The 20,203-nt window shown below is 27.5% G+C and overlaps 2 protein-coding genes and 1 long non-coding RNA gene across 3 annotated transcripts; 2 read left to right on the top strand and 1 right to left on the bottom strand.

The window, feature by feature from the left end:
- The first annotated feature begins 2,713 nt into the window (after window positions 1-2,713).
- Window positions 2,714-4,010, top strand: LOC109805538 (glyoxylase I 4). The gene is made up of 3 exons (XM_020367641.3): window positions 2,714-2,959; window positions 3,034-3,139; window positions 3,453-4,010. Exons 1-3 carry the CDS (start codon window positions 2,805-2,807, stop codon window positions 3,708-3,710), a joined length of 519 nt encoding a protein of 172 aa, XP_020223230.1. The 5' UTR covers window positions 2,714-2,804; the 3' UTR covers window positions 3,711-4,010.
- Window positions 4,011-11,375: 7,365 nt separating this feature from the next.
- Window positions 11,376-13,116, top strand: LOC109805539 (peptide deformylase 1A, chloroplastic). The gene is made up of 4 exons (XM_020367642.3): window positions 11,376-11,432; window positions 11,510-11,599; window positions 11,803-11,870; window positions 12,358-13,116. The coding sequence occupies exons 1-4, from the start codon at window positions 11,400-11,402 to the stop codon at window positions 12,596-12,598; spliced, it is 432 nt and encodes a 143-aa protein (XP_020223231.1). The 5' UTR covers window positions 11,376-11,399; the 3' UTR covers window positions 12,599-13,116.
- A 542-nt stretch (window positions 13,117-13,658) lies between these two features.
- On the bottom strand, window positions 13,659-18,514 carry LOC114916390 (uncharacterized). Its single transcript, XR_003804817.2, has 3 exons — window positions 18,395-18,514; window positions 14,646-14,727; window positions 13,659-14,561 (listed from the first exon to the last, which is right to left on the bottom strand). It is a non-coding gene; the product is annotated as an uncharacterized LOC114916390 (long non-coding RNA).
- Between the last annotated feature and the right edge of the window lie 1,689 nt (window positions 18,515-20,203).

The following is a 20,203-nucleotide window of genomic DNA, read 5'->3' as shown; positions in this document are numbered from 1 at the left end:
AATTTTTTGCGGACAAAGATTTGATTTGTTCGTGACTTCACGCAGATATCAAATGTTTCATTAATGTAGTGACCCAGTATTTAATATAAAAACAATATACCAGATACTCAATTATTGAACAATCGGCCACATCGAAATACTGAATTGAAAATAGATATTTTTGATCAAGTGTGTTATGCTCGGTTACTGAACAATCAGTTACATCCAAATAGAAATGAAAATGAAAAAATAAAAAATAAAAAGGTGCTTTTGGGATTTAAATCATTTTGGAGGAAGCATTACGATACAATAATAGTATTTAAAAAAAAATACAATAACAGTGTAGAGAACTTTAGATCAAGAGGAAAACATAACTAAGTCCTATAACACATAGCTTTCGAATAGTAATTTTTATGGAACAAATCTATTAGTTCATGAGTACTGCTAAGTGACTTACAAACAATATTTAATTCATGCGTTGATTTTAGTCTCAGTAAAATTGCTATTTCAAATTAAACGAATATCGTTTAAATCTTGATTCTTGTGGATTTTATCTCTTAGAAATTCAGAAAATTAAGTTGTATTGAGATACTCATTTAACTATTTTGTATCTAACAAATTCTCAAAGGACATTGTATTTGTATATTCAATAAAAAAATACTTTTTATAATTAAACAATTAATATGTGAAATTTGTGCAATTACTTTTTTAAGATTCTACAGTTAATTACTTTTTCCTTTAACTCATTCTATACCCTCTTTATATATAATATATTTTTTCATCTTATAAACATAAAATAGTATTTTCGATGATGACTTCATATTTAATAAGTTGAAAATCGAATATAATCAAGGGCCAAATTTATAATTATAAAATTTTGAATTTACGGTAACTAATAATATGATAAATTTAATAACAATTTTTTTTTAAAAATATATTATTTAATAACTTTATATATATATTGACCAAAGTTGACTTTTTTAAAATGAGGGACATAATTCAGATAATAAAGTGCTGACATAATCGATATATAATAATTAAATTTATATATAATAAAATATATAATTAATCATTATTATTATTATCAGTGTTAATTTTTAAATAAATATTATTATCGTAGTTTTTTATATAGAGTGTAATCCTTCACGCATTAAATGAGTCAAATCCACCCCCAATTAGATTGATCTAATTTCCTCACCGTAATTAAACGTAAAAATTATATTATAATTAAAATTTATGATAAATATATATATTTTATCATATAAACAATATTTTATATTTATGATAAATATTTAAATTATTAATTTTTTTAAAATATTAAAATTATTTTGAAAATATAAATAAAGATGGTAAATTAAAAATATAAGAAGTTGGAAAAAAAAAACATTTTTGGTGGTCGTATGAAGTGATGGTTGGCAAAAAGGTAAAATTTTCGTATTAATTGCCATGATGACACTTATATATATTTCAAGATTCAAGTTAGAGAGAATTTGAGATTGAAATATATAGCAAAGTTCACAGAAAATACATTGGAGGTTGTGTAGAGTTTTTATTTATAGACATAAGAGGTGAAAACTCAATTTGAAAAATACATCTATCCATTTTAATCATTGCCATATTTTAGTATAAGTATTAAGTTATTGTAGTTAATAATATGTGATTTATAGGATTTTATTATATTTATTATATTTATCATGATACGTGTTTTGAAATAGAAAAAAAGAGAGTAAGTTTTAAAAAGTAGATTAGTAGATTGAAAAGTAAAAACCATATCATAAATAATGAAACCTATTGTTCAAAATATATTAAAATTATAAAATAATTATATATAATTATCTTATTTATATAAAATAACAAATATATTACTTAATTAAATAATACACATAAAATGTTGAAATTAATTGTTTGTTATCTTTTTTGAAAAACAATTGTTTGTTATCTTAATTATCGTAATTAATATTTTTAGCTATTTTAACATTAAAATAACTAGAGTTAATGATATATAAGAAAAAGTAAAAAGTTTCAAAGATCAAAAAATGATGAAAAAAAAAAAGATAGAGTGATATTTAATGGAACTTAAAACATATATAACTCTAAATATTTTTTGTTGCGAGATTTATCTAATGCTAAATTATAATTAATATTATAGCGTTAACAAATAAACATTTAATGAATAGCGAAAATTACATATTTAAAATTTAAGAGATTAAAAGTGTGAATTAAATTAAGAATATAATTTAATTTAAAAAAAACTTGTTTCTCTTAGAATATATTTTAAGAAGCGTTTTAGTTCGTTCTGAAGAATGTTATTCCCATAAATATAACATGAAAATGACATTTAAAAAAAATGGCTAACTGTTAAAAATGCTCGAGAATGTTTCCATATTCCCATGAAAAATTAGAACACGTAGTTAGTTAATTGGTTCAAGTAATTTTTTTGTAGGAATATATGTGATAATCTTTAATTTTTATAATTTATAATATTTTGTAGAAATATTTTTGTAAATTTATATAAATATTATTTTTTTTCCTTGTATATAATGGGATAATTAAGAAGAAAAAGATATAATTATATTCTGTATTTAGTTTTGAGGTTTGTTGTTGAATAAAAGAAAATGAGGAAAAGGTGATGGATTGAAAGAGCATGCGTGGGAATGATGTGTCAGTAAAATCCACCTGACGCTGACACGTGGCACATAGGTGGCGGTGGCCTCTATATAGCACAGCACAGGGCACACTCATTTTCTCTCTCACAACTCACAACTCAGAACTCAGAATACTTGAATTTGTTTTCATAGTTTTGGTATTTTATTTTGAAGTGCAAAATGAAAGAAAAGGAAGCAAACCCTCTGCACCTTAAGTCTGTTAACCACATCTCCCTTGTCTGCACATCAGTGGACCAATCCATCAACTTCTACCAAAACCTTCTCGGATTTTTCCCCATCAGGAGACCAGGCTCATTTGATTTTGATGGAGCATGGTATGTCATATCATATCATATCATTAATTTTCCATAACTTTAATTATCTTCTAATTTCTCACTTTCTTTACCAGGCTATTTGGATACGGAATTGGAATCCATTTGCTGCAAGCTGAGGATCCAAACAAGGTTACAAGAAAAACAAAAATTAATCCCAAGGATAATCATATATCTTTTCAGGTAAGGCTTTAATGTTCAAATTTGTGGTGATGGGTCAAGTGATCATGCCATTCTTTATGTCTCATAATAAGATCAACATTTCCAACCTCCTTAATTACTTTACAACTAGTCAAATGCAGATAAAAATGCCAAGACAGACGAAATTAAATATATAATTTTTTAGTGTGAAATTGTTTGTATTGGTTTCAACTTTCAAGTTCTAAACCCAGCATTCTCATTGATTTTTCACTTCTACTCGTGACATGCGCTTGTTATGGTTAAGGAAACTAGCATATTATGTTGTGATGGATGAATTTTTTTTTTAAAAAAATAGTGTGAAAACATGGGAGCAGTGGAGAATAAGCTTGAGGAGATGAAGATTGAGTACGTGCGTGCAACGGTTGAAGAAAGTGGAATCCAAGTGGATCAGTTATTTTTTCACGACCCAGATGGATTCATGATTGAGATTTGCAACTGTGATAGCCTTCCTGTGATTCCCATAGCAGGTGAGATGGTAAGGTCATGCTCCCGAGTGAACTTTCAGATGCTTCAGCAGCCAAAGATACATCAAATTGTTAAGCTGGAAAATTAACTTATACACACCAACTCTTCCCTTTTTTCATGCTTTCTTGATTATCGATGTCTTTTTTTCTTGTTTTGCACCAATAAAGTACAACTACAATTCGCTACTTTCTTCTTATCATAAGGTATATATATTATCTTCCTTCTACCATGTAAATCAGCTTCCCAAATGAATTTTCCTTTGCTTACCCTTTCTTGCATCATTTATTGTATCTAATTAGTTTTCTGATTCCAACTTCTGGGGGAAGAGTTGATGTGAAGGTCATACATTTTAAGAAAAATGATATCTTTTTTTTTTCTTGTTGATTAATTTCTTCTTTTTATAGATCTTATTACCCATCATGTACGTCTGTAATTTTATCTACTTGTTCTTTATCTTTTTAGCTTTTAGGTATCAAATGGAATATAAGGTGTCCACACATAATTGATGAGTTATTTCTTATGGAGTTACAAATTAAGTTAGGTTTTGAAGATAAAAACTGAGAAAGTAAGCCTTTTGAATTTTAGCAATTAAGTTTAGATAACTTGAAATTTTAATGATTTATTATACGGATATTGTAATTTGTTTATTCCGTATAAATGTAGAAAACACTTCAAATAGAGAATAATATATGTGTAAGTCTGAACTATAAAACAAAAGGTTTAGCATTTAAATATACTTTATATTATGTAATCATTTTATCATTGATTTGTTCTTCAATTTACTTTATTACCTTCCATTAAAAAATCTTTCAATTAAAACAGAGAATAAAAAACAAGATAATTTCATTTTTAAACTTTTGATTTTAAAATAACATATAAAGAAAAAATAGTATGTATTAAGATATGTAAACTTGCTATGGTTTGGTGAAGCAGAAAAATATATTAGTTAAGTGGAAACATTCAATCGGTGCCTGGTGAAACACAAAAATATATCAGTAATCCTCTGCAACCTTGTACATCAGAAAAAATTATACTGGAAAATATAAATGATATAAATGCTGTACATATTAATTTGTCCACTCTTTGAATTACATGAGCAACATTTCGTGAATAATTTTCAAATCAATAACTAATCATGTGTATAGAATGAAGCAACCATCATGGGCAAAGTTAGGTGATGAAATTGGTGAATCATAATAAAACTCATGAATGTATAAGTTTAATTTTCATGCACATCAGTGCAGAAATTGCATGTATTCAATTAAAGAATATTATTAATATAATTTTAAAATAATTATTATAAAAATTAATTATATATAAGGGTGTAAAAACTATATAAACTATGTATGCATGAATGATTTTCTGATAAAGTGGTGTTTGATATAGGCCTACTCATATAGAAATAAATGCTTTTAGCTGAGTCGGATAACAAATTGAAAGTATAGATAAGCTGACTCAGCGCCAACAACACAAACAGAAAAGCTGACTCGGCCAATGCAAATTTGGTCGCAATTATTTATTTATGCCTAAAATCACATGACACATGCTGAATTTAATGCACCACCTGCTCCACCTCTCAATAAACTTTTATTTCAAAAACTTTAATTCCAAATGTGTGTTATATTTTAATGAGGTTAATTTTTATGCATTATTGTATGGAAGTTGTTACGGTATCCTTTCAATATATTTTCCTATATAAAAATTTATAAAAAATTTAAAAAAAATTAATTTAATTATAAAATGAATAATTCAACTTATACTTATAAAATAAAAAGTAAGATAAAGTTATAGAGATTAAAATTATAAGATTTCAATATTTTATAAGATATTAAAGAAAAGAAAATTAATAAATAGTAGAAATAAAAAATTATTAAAATTATAATATAAAAATTTAAAAATTTAAGACAAAAAGACAAAAAATATACTTAAAAAATTATTAAAATTAAAATATAAAATTTTAAAAATTTTAAATGAAAAGATAAAAATATACTTAAAAAATTATTAAAATTAAACTATTTAAATATATAATAATATTATTACAAATAAATTAGAATATATAAAAAAAATAAGATGACTAAATAATTTAAAAATTAAAAAAAATAAAATATCATAAATATTATTTAAATAAAATATTAAAAATATAAAATATAAAAAACTGTACCGATACCTTCTTAAATAAGATGGGTACCATAGAATTTCTTTTATTGTATTCTTCTCTTTTGCATTTAACCAATATAATTTTTTTAAAAATAATTCTTCTAATAAGAATTAATAAATATTTAATATAATACTTTGTGATTTTTTATATATAAATTACATGTATTTTTTTTTTCTATAAACGTGTTTGAATCGTATAAAATTATTATAGACGGCAATCTTTTTAATCGAATGTTAATATACAAGAAAAGCTAATTTTTTTTAGCAGTTATTCTCAAATGATAGTATTTTTATGAGCATTTAATTTTGTTTTTAATTTTAATTTCAATTTTAATTTAATTTTATATTTATCGATATAAATTAGTTTTTTAATTGCTTAATTTTTAAATCTACCCTTTATTGTTTTTAAATTTAATTTTTTTATAAAAAAAAACTATCAATTATTTTAAATAATCTCGTAACCGTAATATAATTTTTTATCGTGAACTTAAAATACAGTTTAAATGTTAAAAATATTTATTTATCTTATTAATTTTAATTATATAAAAATGAATATTTATCTTATACATCAGTACATCACATATACTAGTTGACTCTGTAAATATAATAGAATTGATTAAGTCTTTTTTATTTTAATTAATTAAAATTTGTGTGATTGAATTCAACTTCCATTATATGATAGGGATGAGATAGACAATCTATAAGGTAAGCAATCTATAATTTCACTATAAGTCTTAAAAAAAAGTTGATAGTTGACTCTAATCATGCATAAAATTGTGTCTTACTTTAATCTAAATTTTTTATTAAAAAAATAGTAAAATACTAATTATAAGGATTTGAATGCGATGTCCTTATTCATTTATTCTGATTCCTATAACTGTGGCATTGCGTCATGCATTCTACATTCAGTTTAGTATTTGATTCTAAAGGCGTATATAAGTTCATAATAATGATTTGTTTAATTTGCAATAATTTTATAGTAGGTGGTACCTGTCTCATTTTTTCCTTTTAAGACAATGCTCTATTTATCATTATATAATTTTTAGCTATTTTTCTTATTATCGAGAAATATTCTGATAATATAATTCTTATACAATATATATACTAGTAAGGTCGAGACTAATAGTTATACATAGATAGAATATTAAAAAATTGTATATAATTATTTAGAAAAGATATATAAGAATTTTTTTTTTATATTTAAAAGGTATAATGATTATTAAAAATGGAGACTAAAGGTAGATTTGATAATAATACAATAATACATGTTACTTTGGGGTGAGGGATCAGAATCGAAAGCGGGCGTGTTCTGATGGGTACCGCGTGACTGAAAGCAATTGCAGATCTGAGCCCAAATAACCTTTGATGGGCCTAAGACCAAACTATCTGTATGCCCATTTTCTAAAAAGGATATTTATGTTTTGTTCTAAATTTCATTGCATGTTAGGCCATTTCAAAAGTTAACCCGTTAACTATTCTTAAATAAATCTATTTTATGTTTGAAACAAATTCAAACAAAACCTTTAAGCCATATAATTTAAAGGGTAGTACTTCCAGAAATAGTTTGGTATCCATTCAAAAGTGGCGGCAAAAAACTGTAGATAAAATTTATGTTTTATAAAAATCAAGTTCAATTTTAAGGAATATCAAATTAAAAAGATGAGCACTCTAATTAGATTTATTGGCCATCTAATCGTAACAAGACCTATTGTAAATATAAAGCGGACTCATAAATCCAACTCTTTAAAAGTTAAAACCATCTCTAATCCAAAAAATAACGTAAACTTATTAGTTATCATGAAAGAAGCTAAACATCATTTAATATAACTAACAGAGTCCGTCATTCATCAACCATTTATGTTATTATTTTTCATGTTTTGAGAAGTGTAAAGAAACAATTTAGCTTAATGATTTCGCTTGTGGAAATCCTTATGTGAAAGATCAGACAAGATTCCATATTAATGCTAATATAAACCATTAAATGATGCATGAAAATGGGAAGAAATAAAAAGAAGAAGAAGAAGTATATATTAAAACAATATATACTTTCCATTGTACGAAGATGCTACTCCATAATATAAGCCAAATGAATAATATACATTGTTGTTACTGACAATTCATTCGTGCACCATTTTGGCAGGGAGTGCCTGCTATTCTGCTCCTTATTTCTTTGTAAACCATGCTTAATAAAGAAAGGTAATTAAAATAAACAACAAATCATACATAATAGCTTATATATATATGCAGAAATTAAGTAAATATAATATTTAGATTCTCTTTGATTTTTTTTAATAAGAAATAAATAATAGTATATAATAAAAAGGGTCGAAGAGAGTATTATATGTAGTCTAACTAGAGTCCCCTTGCGAGCATTTGCTCATAGTTCTCCATGGATTGGAGCCTTTGGATGAGGAGTTGCTGCCTGAAGTTCTTGATGAAGGCATCAGCGCTGGCGTTGATGTCTTCAATTGGCTTCGTTTTCTCAGTGGCCTCTGCTTTTTTTGCCCCATCATCTGAACCACCACCTGCACTTGAAGCTTTTCTCTTCTTTTGCTCTTCTGATGAAAAGGCTTGCTTGTTGTGGCCTGAAGGTTGGAATTGGCTCTTTCTCATACTTGCTTGCTTCTCTAATTCAATGTCAAAGGAAACAAAGAAAGAAAGAAAGCTAAGGCCTTATTGGTTTTCAATGAAATGATGCTTCATGGCCACCCTCATGTGCTTCCTCATATATATATAGATAAATTAAGATATATAGCACCACAAGGGAATATGCCCTTTCAACTTTTCAATTCAGTATATAAAAGTTTAAATGAGTTGGGTTTCACAATAAAGTCAATACATGTATCGAAACTTAAAATACTTATTAAGATATGAATATTTACCAATAAGATCTACACATGGACAGTGAAAATAAAACTCATATTTTATGAACCGAAACAAATTTATTATTCTCCGATCATTAATCTCGGTGATATATTTTTAACTTAGTTTTCCCTTGAAACCAAAGTTAATAGATGGTGCCAACTGCGAAGCAAAAAGGTGCTGAGAATATCTAGCTGCTACAATATGCCAAGCGTAGTAAATGCATAGGATGTCAATGCCATGCCTCAAGAATAATTACTACGTTGGAATTAAATAATTAATTTGCCTATTGATTGAAGAAAGCTTAATGCTTTTCCTCATCCATTAAGTGCAAGGTCAACATCATAAATAATTTATTAATAAATTTGAACTTTACAATAAGTTATAAATAACATCTTCAAATGGGAGTCCCACACGGGTATGGCATGTGCAGCAGACCATTGAATTTCATCTTGCGGCGTAAGACGTGGATTGATGTTATTGTTACGTTGAAGACAACATTAATGTTATTTTAATGAAATTGTTAAGAGCAATGAGGGAACATTCAGTGTCATGTGTATACCGACGTCCCTCAACCCTAAGATTGGTACACATTTAATCATTAAATATGAACATAGGCATGTGATGGCATTGATTAAGAAACATGGAAAGATGGTATCCCACGTTGGGGTTCTTAATTATTTCTCAATCTCCACTGTATCTGTATTATTTTATGGTAGAAATGCAAAAATGCTGTTGGCATTACAGACACGTGCCTATGTAAAAAGCATCTTTATGAAAAATCTTAGGTGAGCTTCCATATCCATCGTTCATTGTCGCTAATTTGGACGTTAGCATGTGTATTACATGGCTTAAACAAGAGTTTCGAAAAGGGAATTCTGAGGTGACACAAAGCAAAGTTATATATATTTTTGGACTTTAGGATATGTGTTACTTGGCTTAAACAAGAGTTTTGAAAAGGGACATTCTGAGATGACACAAAGCAAAGTTTTATAGACATAAGCATGAGATGAATGTGATGCACGACAAAAATGCTAAAGTATGTAAGTATGATTTAGAATCATCTATATTATTTGTTATTTTTTTCTGACGAATTCTAACTAGATATTATAAATATCATTTGTATGAGATTAGCAAGCATATTTAAAGTGACTTGGGTTCTACCCGAGGCAAGAGAGATGATATTATCTACGAGCATTGATTATACATATAAATTATTTACAACTTAATATTATATATTATAATGTTTAACAAGATCTAAATTTATAATTGAGATGTTCATTCAGTTTTTAGTTATGTGTATGAAAATAATTTTTTCAAGAGAAGTAAACTTATTTTAATGGTATCTACATCTTAAAAGGAATTAGACTTTAACTATTAATTTCTTTTGAAGATAATAATTACTCTTATACTAAATGGTTATACGAATAAATATTTTCTGAAGAAGAAGAATAAAGAAAGAAAGAAAGAAAAGGATTTTTTCCTCTTAAAATAGAATGAATCCCACTCACTCAATTGAAATGAAAGGTATTCTTAAAAAAAAAAAAAAAAAAAGGTATTCCCTGATTATAAGCCAAATATTAATACTTGGAGATACTAAAGTTTATTTAAAGAGCTAATTTCTTTTAATAGATCCTCCCACCTTTAGAGATAATTAAGTTATTCCGGAAAATATTTTTAAAAAAAATATAAAAGTAAAGTGTATTAACAAAAAGGGAATATAAATAGCAATCGTCTTGAATCAAAACAGGCCATTGTTGGGAATGCCACTAAATGGCAATGGAAGCCCAAAGCCGAAGCCCGTTAGATATTCAAAATCCAATAAAACATGCAAAATGGTAAGAAAATCCTCGGTTTCAATTCATACTTTTTTGTAGATTAAAAGTTAAATAGTGAAAAAATAAAATAAAATAATTAAAATATATTATTTAAATGCGTGAAAAGAACAAAAGTGTAATTTTTAAATAATTATAAAAAATAAATAAATAATATAAAAGTTTTTATATTAGTTAAAAACAAATTCAATTTATATTAACTAAAAAAATTAAGTAAAAAATTAATGATTTTATTATATTATTATTATTTCTTTCTTTCACAACATTTATATTATTTATTATTAATTTATTGCTATAAATTTTTATTTAATTTTGTTTAAATAATAAAAAAAATTAAATACAATAAACATATTTGTATTTTATCTCACTATTCTTTTTTTATAATTTCCGTTGAAGTCGTGTGTTAGTTTTTAAAGATAAGTATTTTGAGAATATCATTGAAGTAAAAATAAATAAATTTTTTATTTTAAAAAAGTCATAAAAGTTACTTATTTAAATATTTGTAACTTAAAAAGAAATAATAAAAATTACAAAGATAATCGAAATATAGATTTTCATAATTCTAACTACTTAAAGCTAAGTATTTTAAGAATATCATTGAAGTAAAAATAAATAAATTTTTTATTTTAAAAAAAGTCATAAAAGTTACTTATTTAAATATTTGTAACTTAAAAAGAAATAGTAAAAATTAGAAAGATAATCGAAATATAGATTTTCATAATTCTAACTACTTATAGACAAACTACAATTAAGGTTTTTTAAATTTTAAAAAAAATTAAAAAAATAAAAAGGAAATAATTTGTGTGAGAGTAAAAATAAAATATGGGAGAAGGGAGGGGTTGCGCGTGGTTCCGATGGTTGCAGCAGAAGTTGGTTGCGGGGGGGGGGGGGGGGGGGGGGGGGGAAGTTGTCGAAAATTGTGAATGCCGGAGAGGCAGATTGGAATCCCATTAAGGGTACCTATCCCCTATCCATCAATCCATATGCTACCTACCTCTCTTAAATTATTATTATTATTATTATGCTTTTGCAGATTATTGTTTTGGAAGATAAAAAACAATACATGACTTACAAGCAAGAGGAAGAGTTAAAAGCACAAGATAGAAGACCTTTTGATCTTTTGGTATGCGACCTTTTTCTTAATCTTAATCTACTACTATGGAAAAAAAACTCAAGTCTCATGTCGAATAGAGATTAGGTAATTAAATAATATATAAGTGAAAAACAACTCTTTTTTTTTGTAAGATTGAGTTAGGCTTAAATTCACTATTCTTATAGCTACTTACTTACTTCCATTCATTCTTCGCTTGTCTTGCGTTGCGCCAGGTCATCCTCAACCCCAAGCTCAAGTACAACACCAATAGAACTGCACTCTTTTTTGAAGGCTGCTTGAGGTCTGCCAATTATTCATTTTTCACCCTTTGTTTAAGAAATACTGTCATTCAGTTGCTGGGATTTTCTCTTAACTAGCTGTACCATATTTACATATATGCTTCCATTTAAGCAAATGCTTCATAGTTATTATGGCTAAGGGCTAAAAACTAGCAATTTTCTTTCAATATTCATAAGGTTTTGTGGAGGTTTAGTGCATTTCCACGATGAGGCATGTGCAACAGAACACTAGGATTTTTTAATATTATTCAGCTCTCTTATTGTGAACATGCCACATTTTAGTGAGATTTTCCTCCAACCTGATTCGATGCAATTGAGTTTGTTGGATTTATTATTGTTGTAGGTAACAACTTAAGCTTTTCAATAGTGTTGTCATAATTTTTAAAATAATCGAGATCACTTTATATTTGTGTTTTATGAGGTAGTAACGTGTCAAGTACATATATCTAGGATGCAATTAACATCATCATCTGCAATATCATTTTGCAGTGTGGCTGGATACTGTGTTGTGGTAGAGCGGTACCTTGATGTTGAAGTTGCAAGTTTTGATCGTTACGGTGAACCCCTCAAAATAAATGCTACTGGTTGTCAGGCCCGGATCTTACAACATGAGTGTGATCACCTGGATGGAACACTGTATGTTGATAAGATGGTACCTAGAACTTTCAGAGTTCTAGAGAACATGTATAAGCCTCTCGCCCATGGGTGCCCCAAACTTGGCCCCCGCTAATGCAGGTCTTAGGGCTTGAAGCTGGAGTTGACACTTCTAGATCTTACCATGTAGTCCAGATGCATTAAGTTAGAAATTGTACCTGCACGAGGGTACTCCGGTAATTTTGCTACTCCTGCTGGGTCTTCGTCTTCCATGATATATCCTAGGAAAAGAGAGGGGTACCTGCAAAAGCCACTCCAATGCTTAAGTCAGTCCTCGGTCTCAGAGATATTACTGCTGATTAAACTGGTAATTATGAAAACGTACCTTTGTTTGTCACTAATCGCACTTATTTATACTAACCTTAATGGGCTTAGGCCCAAATGTAGGCCCATAAGAGAATCCATTAGTGCTTATCCGTAATAAACAGGTTAAGTAGGTTATTCCTCGGTCCTTCCTTATATTTGACCTGGTACTTATACCCTTATCTGGTATAGAAATATTTTCTCAGTTTGGGAATAAGTAAATTCCTCTCAATTTTCAGTGTTATCATGTTGCAATAATTGTTAATTCAATCTGTTATTTTTTCTGATCAATTTACTTCATACAAGTGTTTTTTTTTTGTTCATAAACATCATCTACATAATATCTTAAAGCTAACAACTAAAAACTAATATGTACTTACAAAATACGACTTTCATTAATCAAATATTATTTTAACATATAAGATACGTTAGATATTGATTTTGTCTTGTCTTCCAACGAATTTGGAGTATGTAAGATCAACATGATAGGTGTTTTTCTTTTTCAATATAATGTTGTGTGTTTATTAGTAGTCCGTTCAGGTGGCTTGCTTTTCCACTTATGCACATCTGATGACTAATTCCATTCCATGGTAGTGATCCTAGATGTAGGAGAATTTACCTTCTATTGAATGAAAACTTTATAAAAGTTGATGTTCTAGTAAGAAAAACAATCCAAATGTGTTTTTAACTGTTTTTGTGAATTTGCTTATTTCTTACGGTTAATCATAATTTTTTAGTAGATACCCAATCTTGATGTTTAGAGACACTAGACGAGAAAAGACAACTAGATCATTAGCGTAATTGGGATTTGACCAGAAAGAAAAGACAAGGAATGAGGAAAATAATCATCACAAAATTAACATCTTATACGGATCATAAGCGTTCACCATATCTGCCTTCCTCTTAAACAGTAGTCTACAAAATAATTACGGGGGAATTCATGAACTACTTTAATCTATCTGTACAAAAAACCTTATATTCAAACGAATTGAATAGCAGGGTTTGCATCGTTTGACTCTAACAAGACATTATGTCTAATAAAATCATCATCACTGCTTGGGAAACAGGTAGGAGGATACAAAAAACCTCGAGCAGAACCATGAGCTTGCCAGCAAAAAGAGCTGGTATTTCCTCCAAAGCATGATGCAAGAAAAATATTTTCTAGATGTAAACCTTCACATGGAGAGGCATCACTGCAAGCAAATTTAATTGCTTCATCGGTGGATGAAGTTCCTTGTATATCAATGAAGGATATATTCTCCACTCTGACAGCAGAAGTTTGCAATTTGATACAGGACATTACATTTTTACAACATATTTGAGTTGTAGTAGAATAACTCAAACCAAACCATCAATAAATGAACCATTCCATACATAGGTAAATTTACGGAATGAGCCCGTGAAAACTTCAAAAAATATATACCTCATTTCTACAAGAATGTGGCGAATCACAGTAGTATTGATCTATTATTATTGGATTGGACACATTTTCCATTAAGACATTCTGGAATGTGATCTTGGAAGCAAAGCCACTCCCACCCTAACGAAAATTTGAGACAAGTCAATCAATTTGTACGTTGCTTGGTGACATATAAAAAGAATGTGCTGCAGTTGTCAAGAAACTTATCTGCCATGTTTTGATTCTCAGCCCATTATCAGTATTGTAAAGATAAGCTCCATCAATAATTACATTTTGCACTTTCTCCCATTTCTTTGATTTTCCCAAGCTTCCAATGCTGAAAAATATATTAGTTTCAGTATCCATTAACAATTATACCACTAAATCTCTTAGAGAACTGCAAAGTGGAAATTACTTTCACCTTATGCCATGGCCAGGACCACAAGAGATGTTTCTGATCCAGATCCGTGAAGAATTTCTGACTATTGAAATGCAGTCATCACCTGAAATTGAACATTATGGATTGAAATTTTTTTCTTCTGATATATTACTTGATCACTAGATTCAGAAATTAGAGTAATCAATGCTCTTACGTTGGAATTCCATCCAATTTTATACATAATTTACACATGCAGAGTGTTTCAGAATTACATTATTTCCTGCTATCGTTTAAGTTTTACATGTATTTTATTTTTTTGATCTTTCTTTTCTCTTGACAACATCAAACTTGGTCCAATGTTAGTAAAAGGCTACACATCCTGAAATTAACATTATTAAGCATTTAGATGCATATCATCAAATTGAGACAGCTTTTAGCACCAACGAAGGGAAAAAATTCAGACAGCTACGTTATCAGGAAAAAGAAAATCTTATAAGATATTTACTTTATTCTTTATTACCGTAGGATCTCAAAAACATTGAATCTAGTGTCATTCTGCTTATCCTAATTTTTTTTAACAGGAGGTATGTTGTCATCTATTATATGACGAGTTATTTTATAACACTATATGAAAACTACTATTTGGTGTAAATAACATGCTAACATTACTGCTAAGACCATAATGTCATTCAAAATAAGTAAAGCTAATATGGCACTTGGTTGAGGATAAGGTACATGTTCTGATTACACTATCCCTGATCTCAACTCCCTTTTATATGTCCATCTTCAATCGTAGATTATATGAATTCTATCATTTTAGCACATTTAATCAAAGTTGTAGACTACAGTAGAGAGTGAATGGCCACCATAAAATTTGAGGTTCATATCTATCTATCTTCTATCCAATGTTGCATTGAGTTTGTTATCCCAAAAAGAAAAGAAAAAGATAATGAATGAGTGTCAACAGTAATACCATTTCCCTTTTATTGGACAGCTGTTAGCGCCGAATGCGCCAGAATAAAATAAAAAATAACTATATATAATACTAGGAAAAAGAGACTCAACATGTTTGTTTAAAAAATAGAAAGATTTAATACATCGTTTAGTGACTAGTTTTTTAAAAATTGAATTAAATCCTTAAATTGCAAAAAATAAAAGTTATCTTTATATGTTTTGATAATTTAATTTTTGAAATTAGAGATTTATTTATAATTCATGAAATTTAACATTTATATTATCATACTAGATAGTCACTTTAAATTATCATTTTCTTTTATTATCATAAAATAATATGATTAAGAGATAGCTGAACTAATAAAAGTGAAATTTTTTGATGTACACTCACATATTTTTTAATCAGTAATAATTGAAATCATATTAAAATATAGTATAATTTGTTAACATATTACTAAATATGTGTAAGTAAATTTGCTACCATTCACTCATTTATTTATTTTTTAAAAAGAAGAGTGTGTTAATAAGTTATAAATATGATTGCCTTAAAATAAAATTACGACAAATTACTCTAACTAAAAAAATTGTGTGTTGACTAATTAGTGCAACAGTATAAAAATATTTTTTAATTGATAATGAAAAGTTAAATAAAAGAGTTTCTAAATTAAAAAAGAGTATTTCAAATAAATTAGTAAAGATAAAAAAATGAAAAAGTCAAAAGCTAATAAGTTATACAATATTTCAATTAGTTATAAAAGTAAATTGTAATTTTCTAAATAAATTATGATAAACTAACTTATAAATTTTTCAAATGTTTTGTTAAACACACTTTTTAGTATACGTACAAATAAAAGGAAGGATGTATTATATATAAATAGATAGATAAATAAATAGATAACAAATGATGTATTTTTTTATATGTGAAAATCAAATTTAATATCAAAATAATTTACAACAATTCATGCATGTCATTTAATCAGTTGAGTTAGATCTTAAGTGAATATTAGATATATCCATAATTTTTAATTTATGAAAATCAAACTTAATATAGAAAGATTTATAACACCTACACACTCATTAACTAGTTAAATTAGACTCATTTAATTTTGAGATCATGCTTATCCAAAATTTATGTTATATTTGAGTAAAAGTAAGTTACTTTTATGATCCAAATCAAAGTCCACTCAATGAGAATCCAAACACTTTCATTTTATTTATTTATAGAAATCATGAACTTGAAATAATAAGATTTACAACCACTTACGTACCTTCACCAATCCGGCTAAATCCGTTGATAGAAGCGAAATACATAATAATTAATAATGTGATGGTAAATAAAGAGGAACTAAAAAAAAAGATAAGAAAATTGAAATAAAAGAGAAAGTAGTGGTGCAATAATTACAACTTTTATTAGAAACTCGAATCCGTTATTTAAAATTCTTAACAAATTGTCATGCCTATTGCTAAAATGATTTAATATATAAAATATAGAATGATAATTTATATCAAAATAAAAGTTCTTTGTACGACTACTCAATTACATATCATTACTTCACTAAAACAATAGACTACTATGACATTTGATTAAAAGCTAAAATACTTTAATGATTTTGCCAATTCATGATTAACGACAGTTTATCTATATATTCTCTTATATATTCTTCCCTTTTTCATATAAATATATAGTATCCATAATACATAAAAATAAAATTGATATAAAAATAAAGAATGATTGCTTTCTATATATATATATATATATATATATATATATATATAAAATAAAGATAATCCCACTGGTGGCCAACAAGGACAAAAACTTTATCCTTTTTTTTTTTAAGGAAAAAACTTTATCCTGTATTTTGCAATTTTGCCCTCATCTAAAGTTAGCATAATGATGCAAAATATCAACTTGCTCAACACCCCCACGCGGGTGTTCTCAAAGTGATTAACAATATCATACAAACTCTCACCTTTTCTATCAACATCTACATTTCCTCTCATACTACTTTTCTTTCATGAACAAAGCTCTACTTGGATAACATTTTTCAAAAATATTATTAAGAAAATAAAATAACATGAAAATTAAATTGAAATTAACTTTCTTGTAATTAAAATTAGTTTATATAATTTAAAAAACATTTTGAAGAAGTTAATATTATTTTTATAAGTAGAAATCAAATTCAATATAAAAATTATAACAACTTGCTTATATACCGTTCAATCAATTAAATTAAATCTTCATAATTGAACAAACTGATGCAGAAAAACTATTACTAATTTTTTTAAAACTTTTTTTTTTCCCTTAAAAATGCTTTCAGAAAAAAATTATCTAAATATAAGAAAAATCTCATATCTAGGAATTAGCTAAGTAGTTACTCCCTTATTCTACAATTATAATTTAAAAACAACAATATTTCATGTATTACTTTTGATAGAATCTTATTAAAATAGTCTATTTTCTAATAAATATATTATCTTAAATTGTCATAATTGAATAATTTATGAAAGGATAAATTTAAAAATAATAATTAAAATTATATTAAAAAATAAAAATATTATGACTTATTTAAATAAAAAAAATTAGAGTCAGATGGAGGAATTACAAGTTTCAACTGTTTAGAACCGATAAAAAAGAGAAGAAAAAAAAAATTACTGAACAGATGAGTTGACAGGAAACAAGAATTAAGAGTACTGAAGGCAAGGAAAATAGAAAGATTACTGTACAAGCTATTTAAAGAAGTAAAAAAAGTAGTTTGCATAATATATATAATAAAAAGAAAAGAGAAATATAGAAGTAATGATTATGTTGAAAATAAGATGAATTGAAGCGGCCCTACCCTAACAAACCTAAAAGTAAAGATCAACAAACAAAAGTGGCCGGAATATTCTCTCTCCGCCGCCTTCAGCCTTCAGGCCACCGTCTATTAATTAGTAATCCATTAAAAACTGCTCCTACCTCCCTCGTTTCGCCTTCTCCCCTGCTTTCCCAAAGGCCGCGCAAAACCCGCATGCAGACAGCCTCGGAGACGGCGGCTCTATCGCCGGCGATACTTTTCCCGTGCGGTAGCCCCGCCCTCCGCCGGCCGAGCGGCTTCTCTGGAGCGGCGGCGTCTTAATCTGGACGTCGTTGGCCTGCTCTTCTTTGACTTTGTTGAATTCCTCCGACAAGAACTTATCGTCCCACACAAAGCCCGACGACCCCTGCCTCCTGAACGACACCGCAGATCTTTGAAGACCAGCCATGAATTCAACCACTTTTTCTCAATGCTTATGCAGAGAAATAGAGAGAGAGAGAGAGAGGAGAGTTGGTGAAGAAATTGAAATTGGTTGCAAGTGGTTATTACTTGTTACTTATTAGAACCCTCCCTCCCAAGTCAATCCTTTTTTTATTCCTCTACCTTCCACCTTATTTATTATTTCTCATTTCTCATTTATTATATAAATTCCTCCTTCTCTTTCCAAATAATATCTTCATTCATTTCTATATGTTAAATTATTTATAAATTAAAATTTTAAATATGATTTATATATTTAAAATGATATTTATTTATGTATTTTATTTATTATTAGATTTATTATAATAGTAATACTAATAAAAATGATGCGCAGTGACACACGGGTGTTAGTGTTAGGTCCACGAGGTGAGTGTGTGCACACTATCTCCACCGGCCTTGTCATATCATAATCCATCAATAAATCAAGACAAGAAAACGCATTCACGTCCCTGTCGCCCAACCATTCTTTTTAATATAACCATACTAAAATACAAATTCAACTAACCACTCTAATCCAACGCTCATATTACTACTTCATAAATTACTCCTATTTATATGTACAAGTACCACACCACAAATGTAGAATTTAACTTTTTTATCCGATTAATTTATCATAAATAAATATTCATATGATTTTAAAGTAGTTATAAAAAAAATTAACAAACTTATATGTAGAGTATGTATTTGGAAACCAACAAATGTTGGTTCGTTTGATGCCAAACAAATTCATATATCAAAAATATCGATTTTATACATATAAATGAACATTATGACACATATAGTTGATTTATTTTGCATATGTAGTTGATATTGTGGAGTTGTGTAATGCATATGTTTAATTATGGTGTTGTATATACATTGTTGAGTTGATAAATTATGTTGTGAACATGATGTGATGATTACGTGGTGTTGTTTATATATTCTGTTATTAAGTTGTGGATTAATGTTATGTTGAAGCATGTTGAGTTTATTTTGTTAATAATATAATAAGATTTATTTATGTACTATTTATGGTGATTTCTTTTGAATTTTAGCTTATTCTTGTATATTTTCATGTGATTGATTTGCGATAATTATACTTATTATGTGAGCAGAACAAGGATAAATAGACCACATGAGAGGATGGTCGAGTTGACCTTTTTGAGTTTCTCTTATGTAATTGATGTAGTATGTTACTTGACCAACAATTAAGATTTATTTCCATATTATATATAGTCAAAATTATTACATACACTTGTTATATGATTCCATAATTGATACACTTTATTGTACATACATACATACATAGATACATATATATATATATATATAGGGAGCATATCAAGTGAGAGGAAATTTATTATGAGAGATGAGAGAGTTAAAATATAACCC

The sequence above is a fragment of the Cajanus cajan genome, chromosome 10 (assembly GCF_000230855.2).
Source record: "Cajanus cajan strain Asha chromosome 10, NIPB_CcT2T_4, whole genome shotgun sequence".
Taxonomy (NCBI): Eukaryota; Viridiplantae; Streptophyta; class Magnoliopsida; order Fabales; family Fabaceae; genus Cajanus; species Cajanus cajan.
The sequence above is the reverse complement of the archived record's forward strand: the minus strand, read 5'-3'. Positions and strand labels throughout refer to the sequence as shown.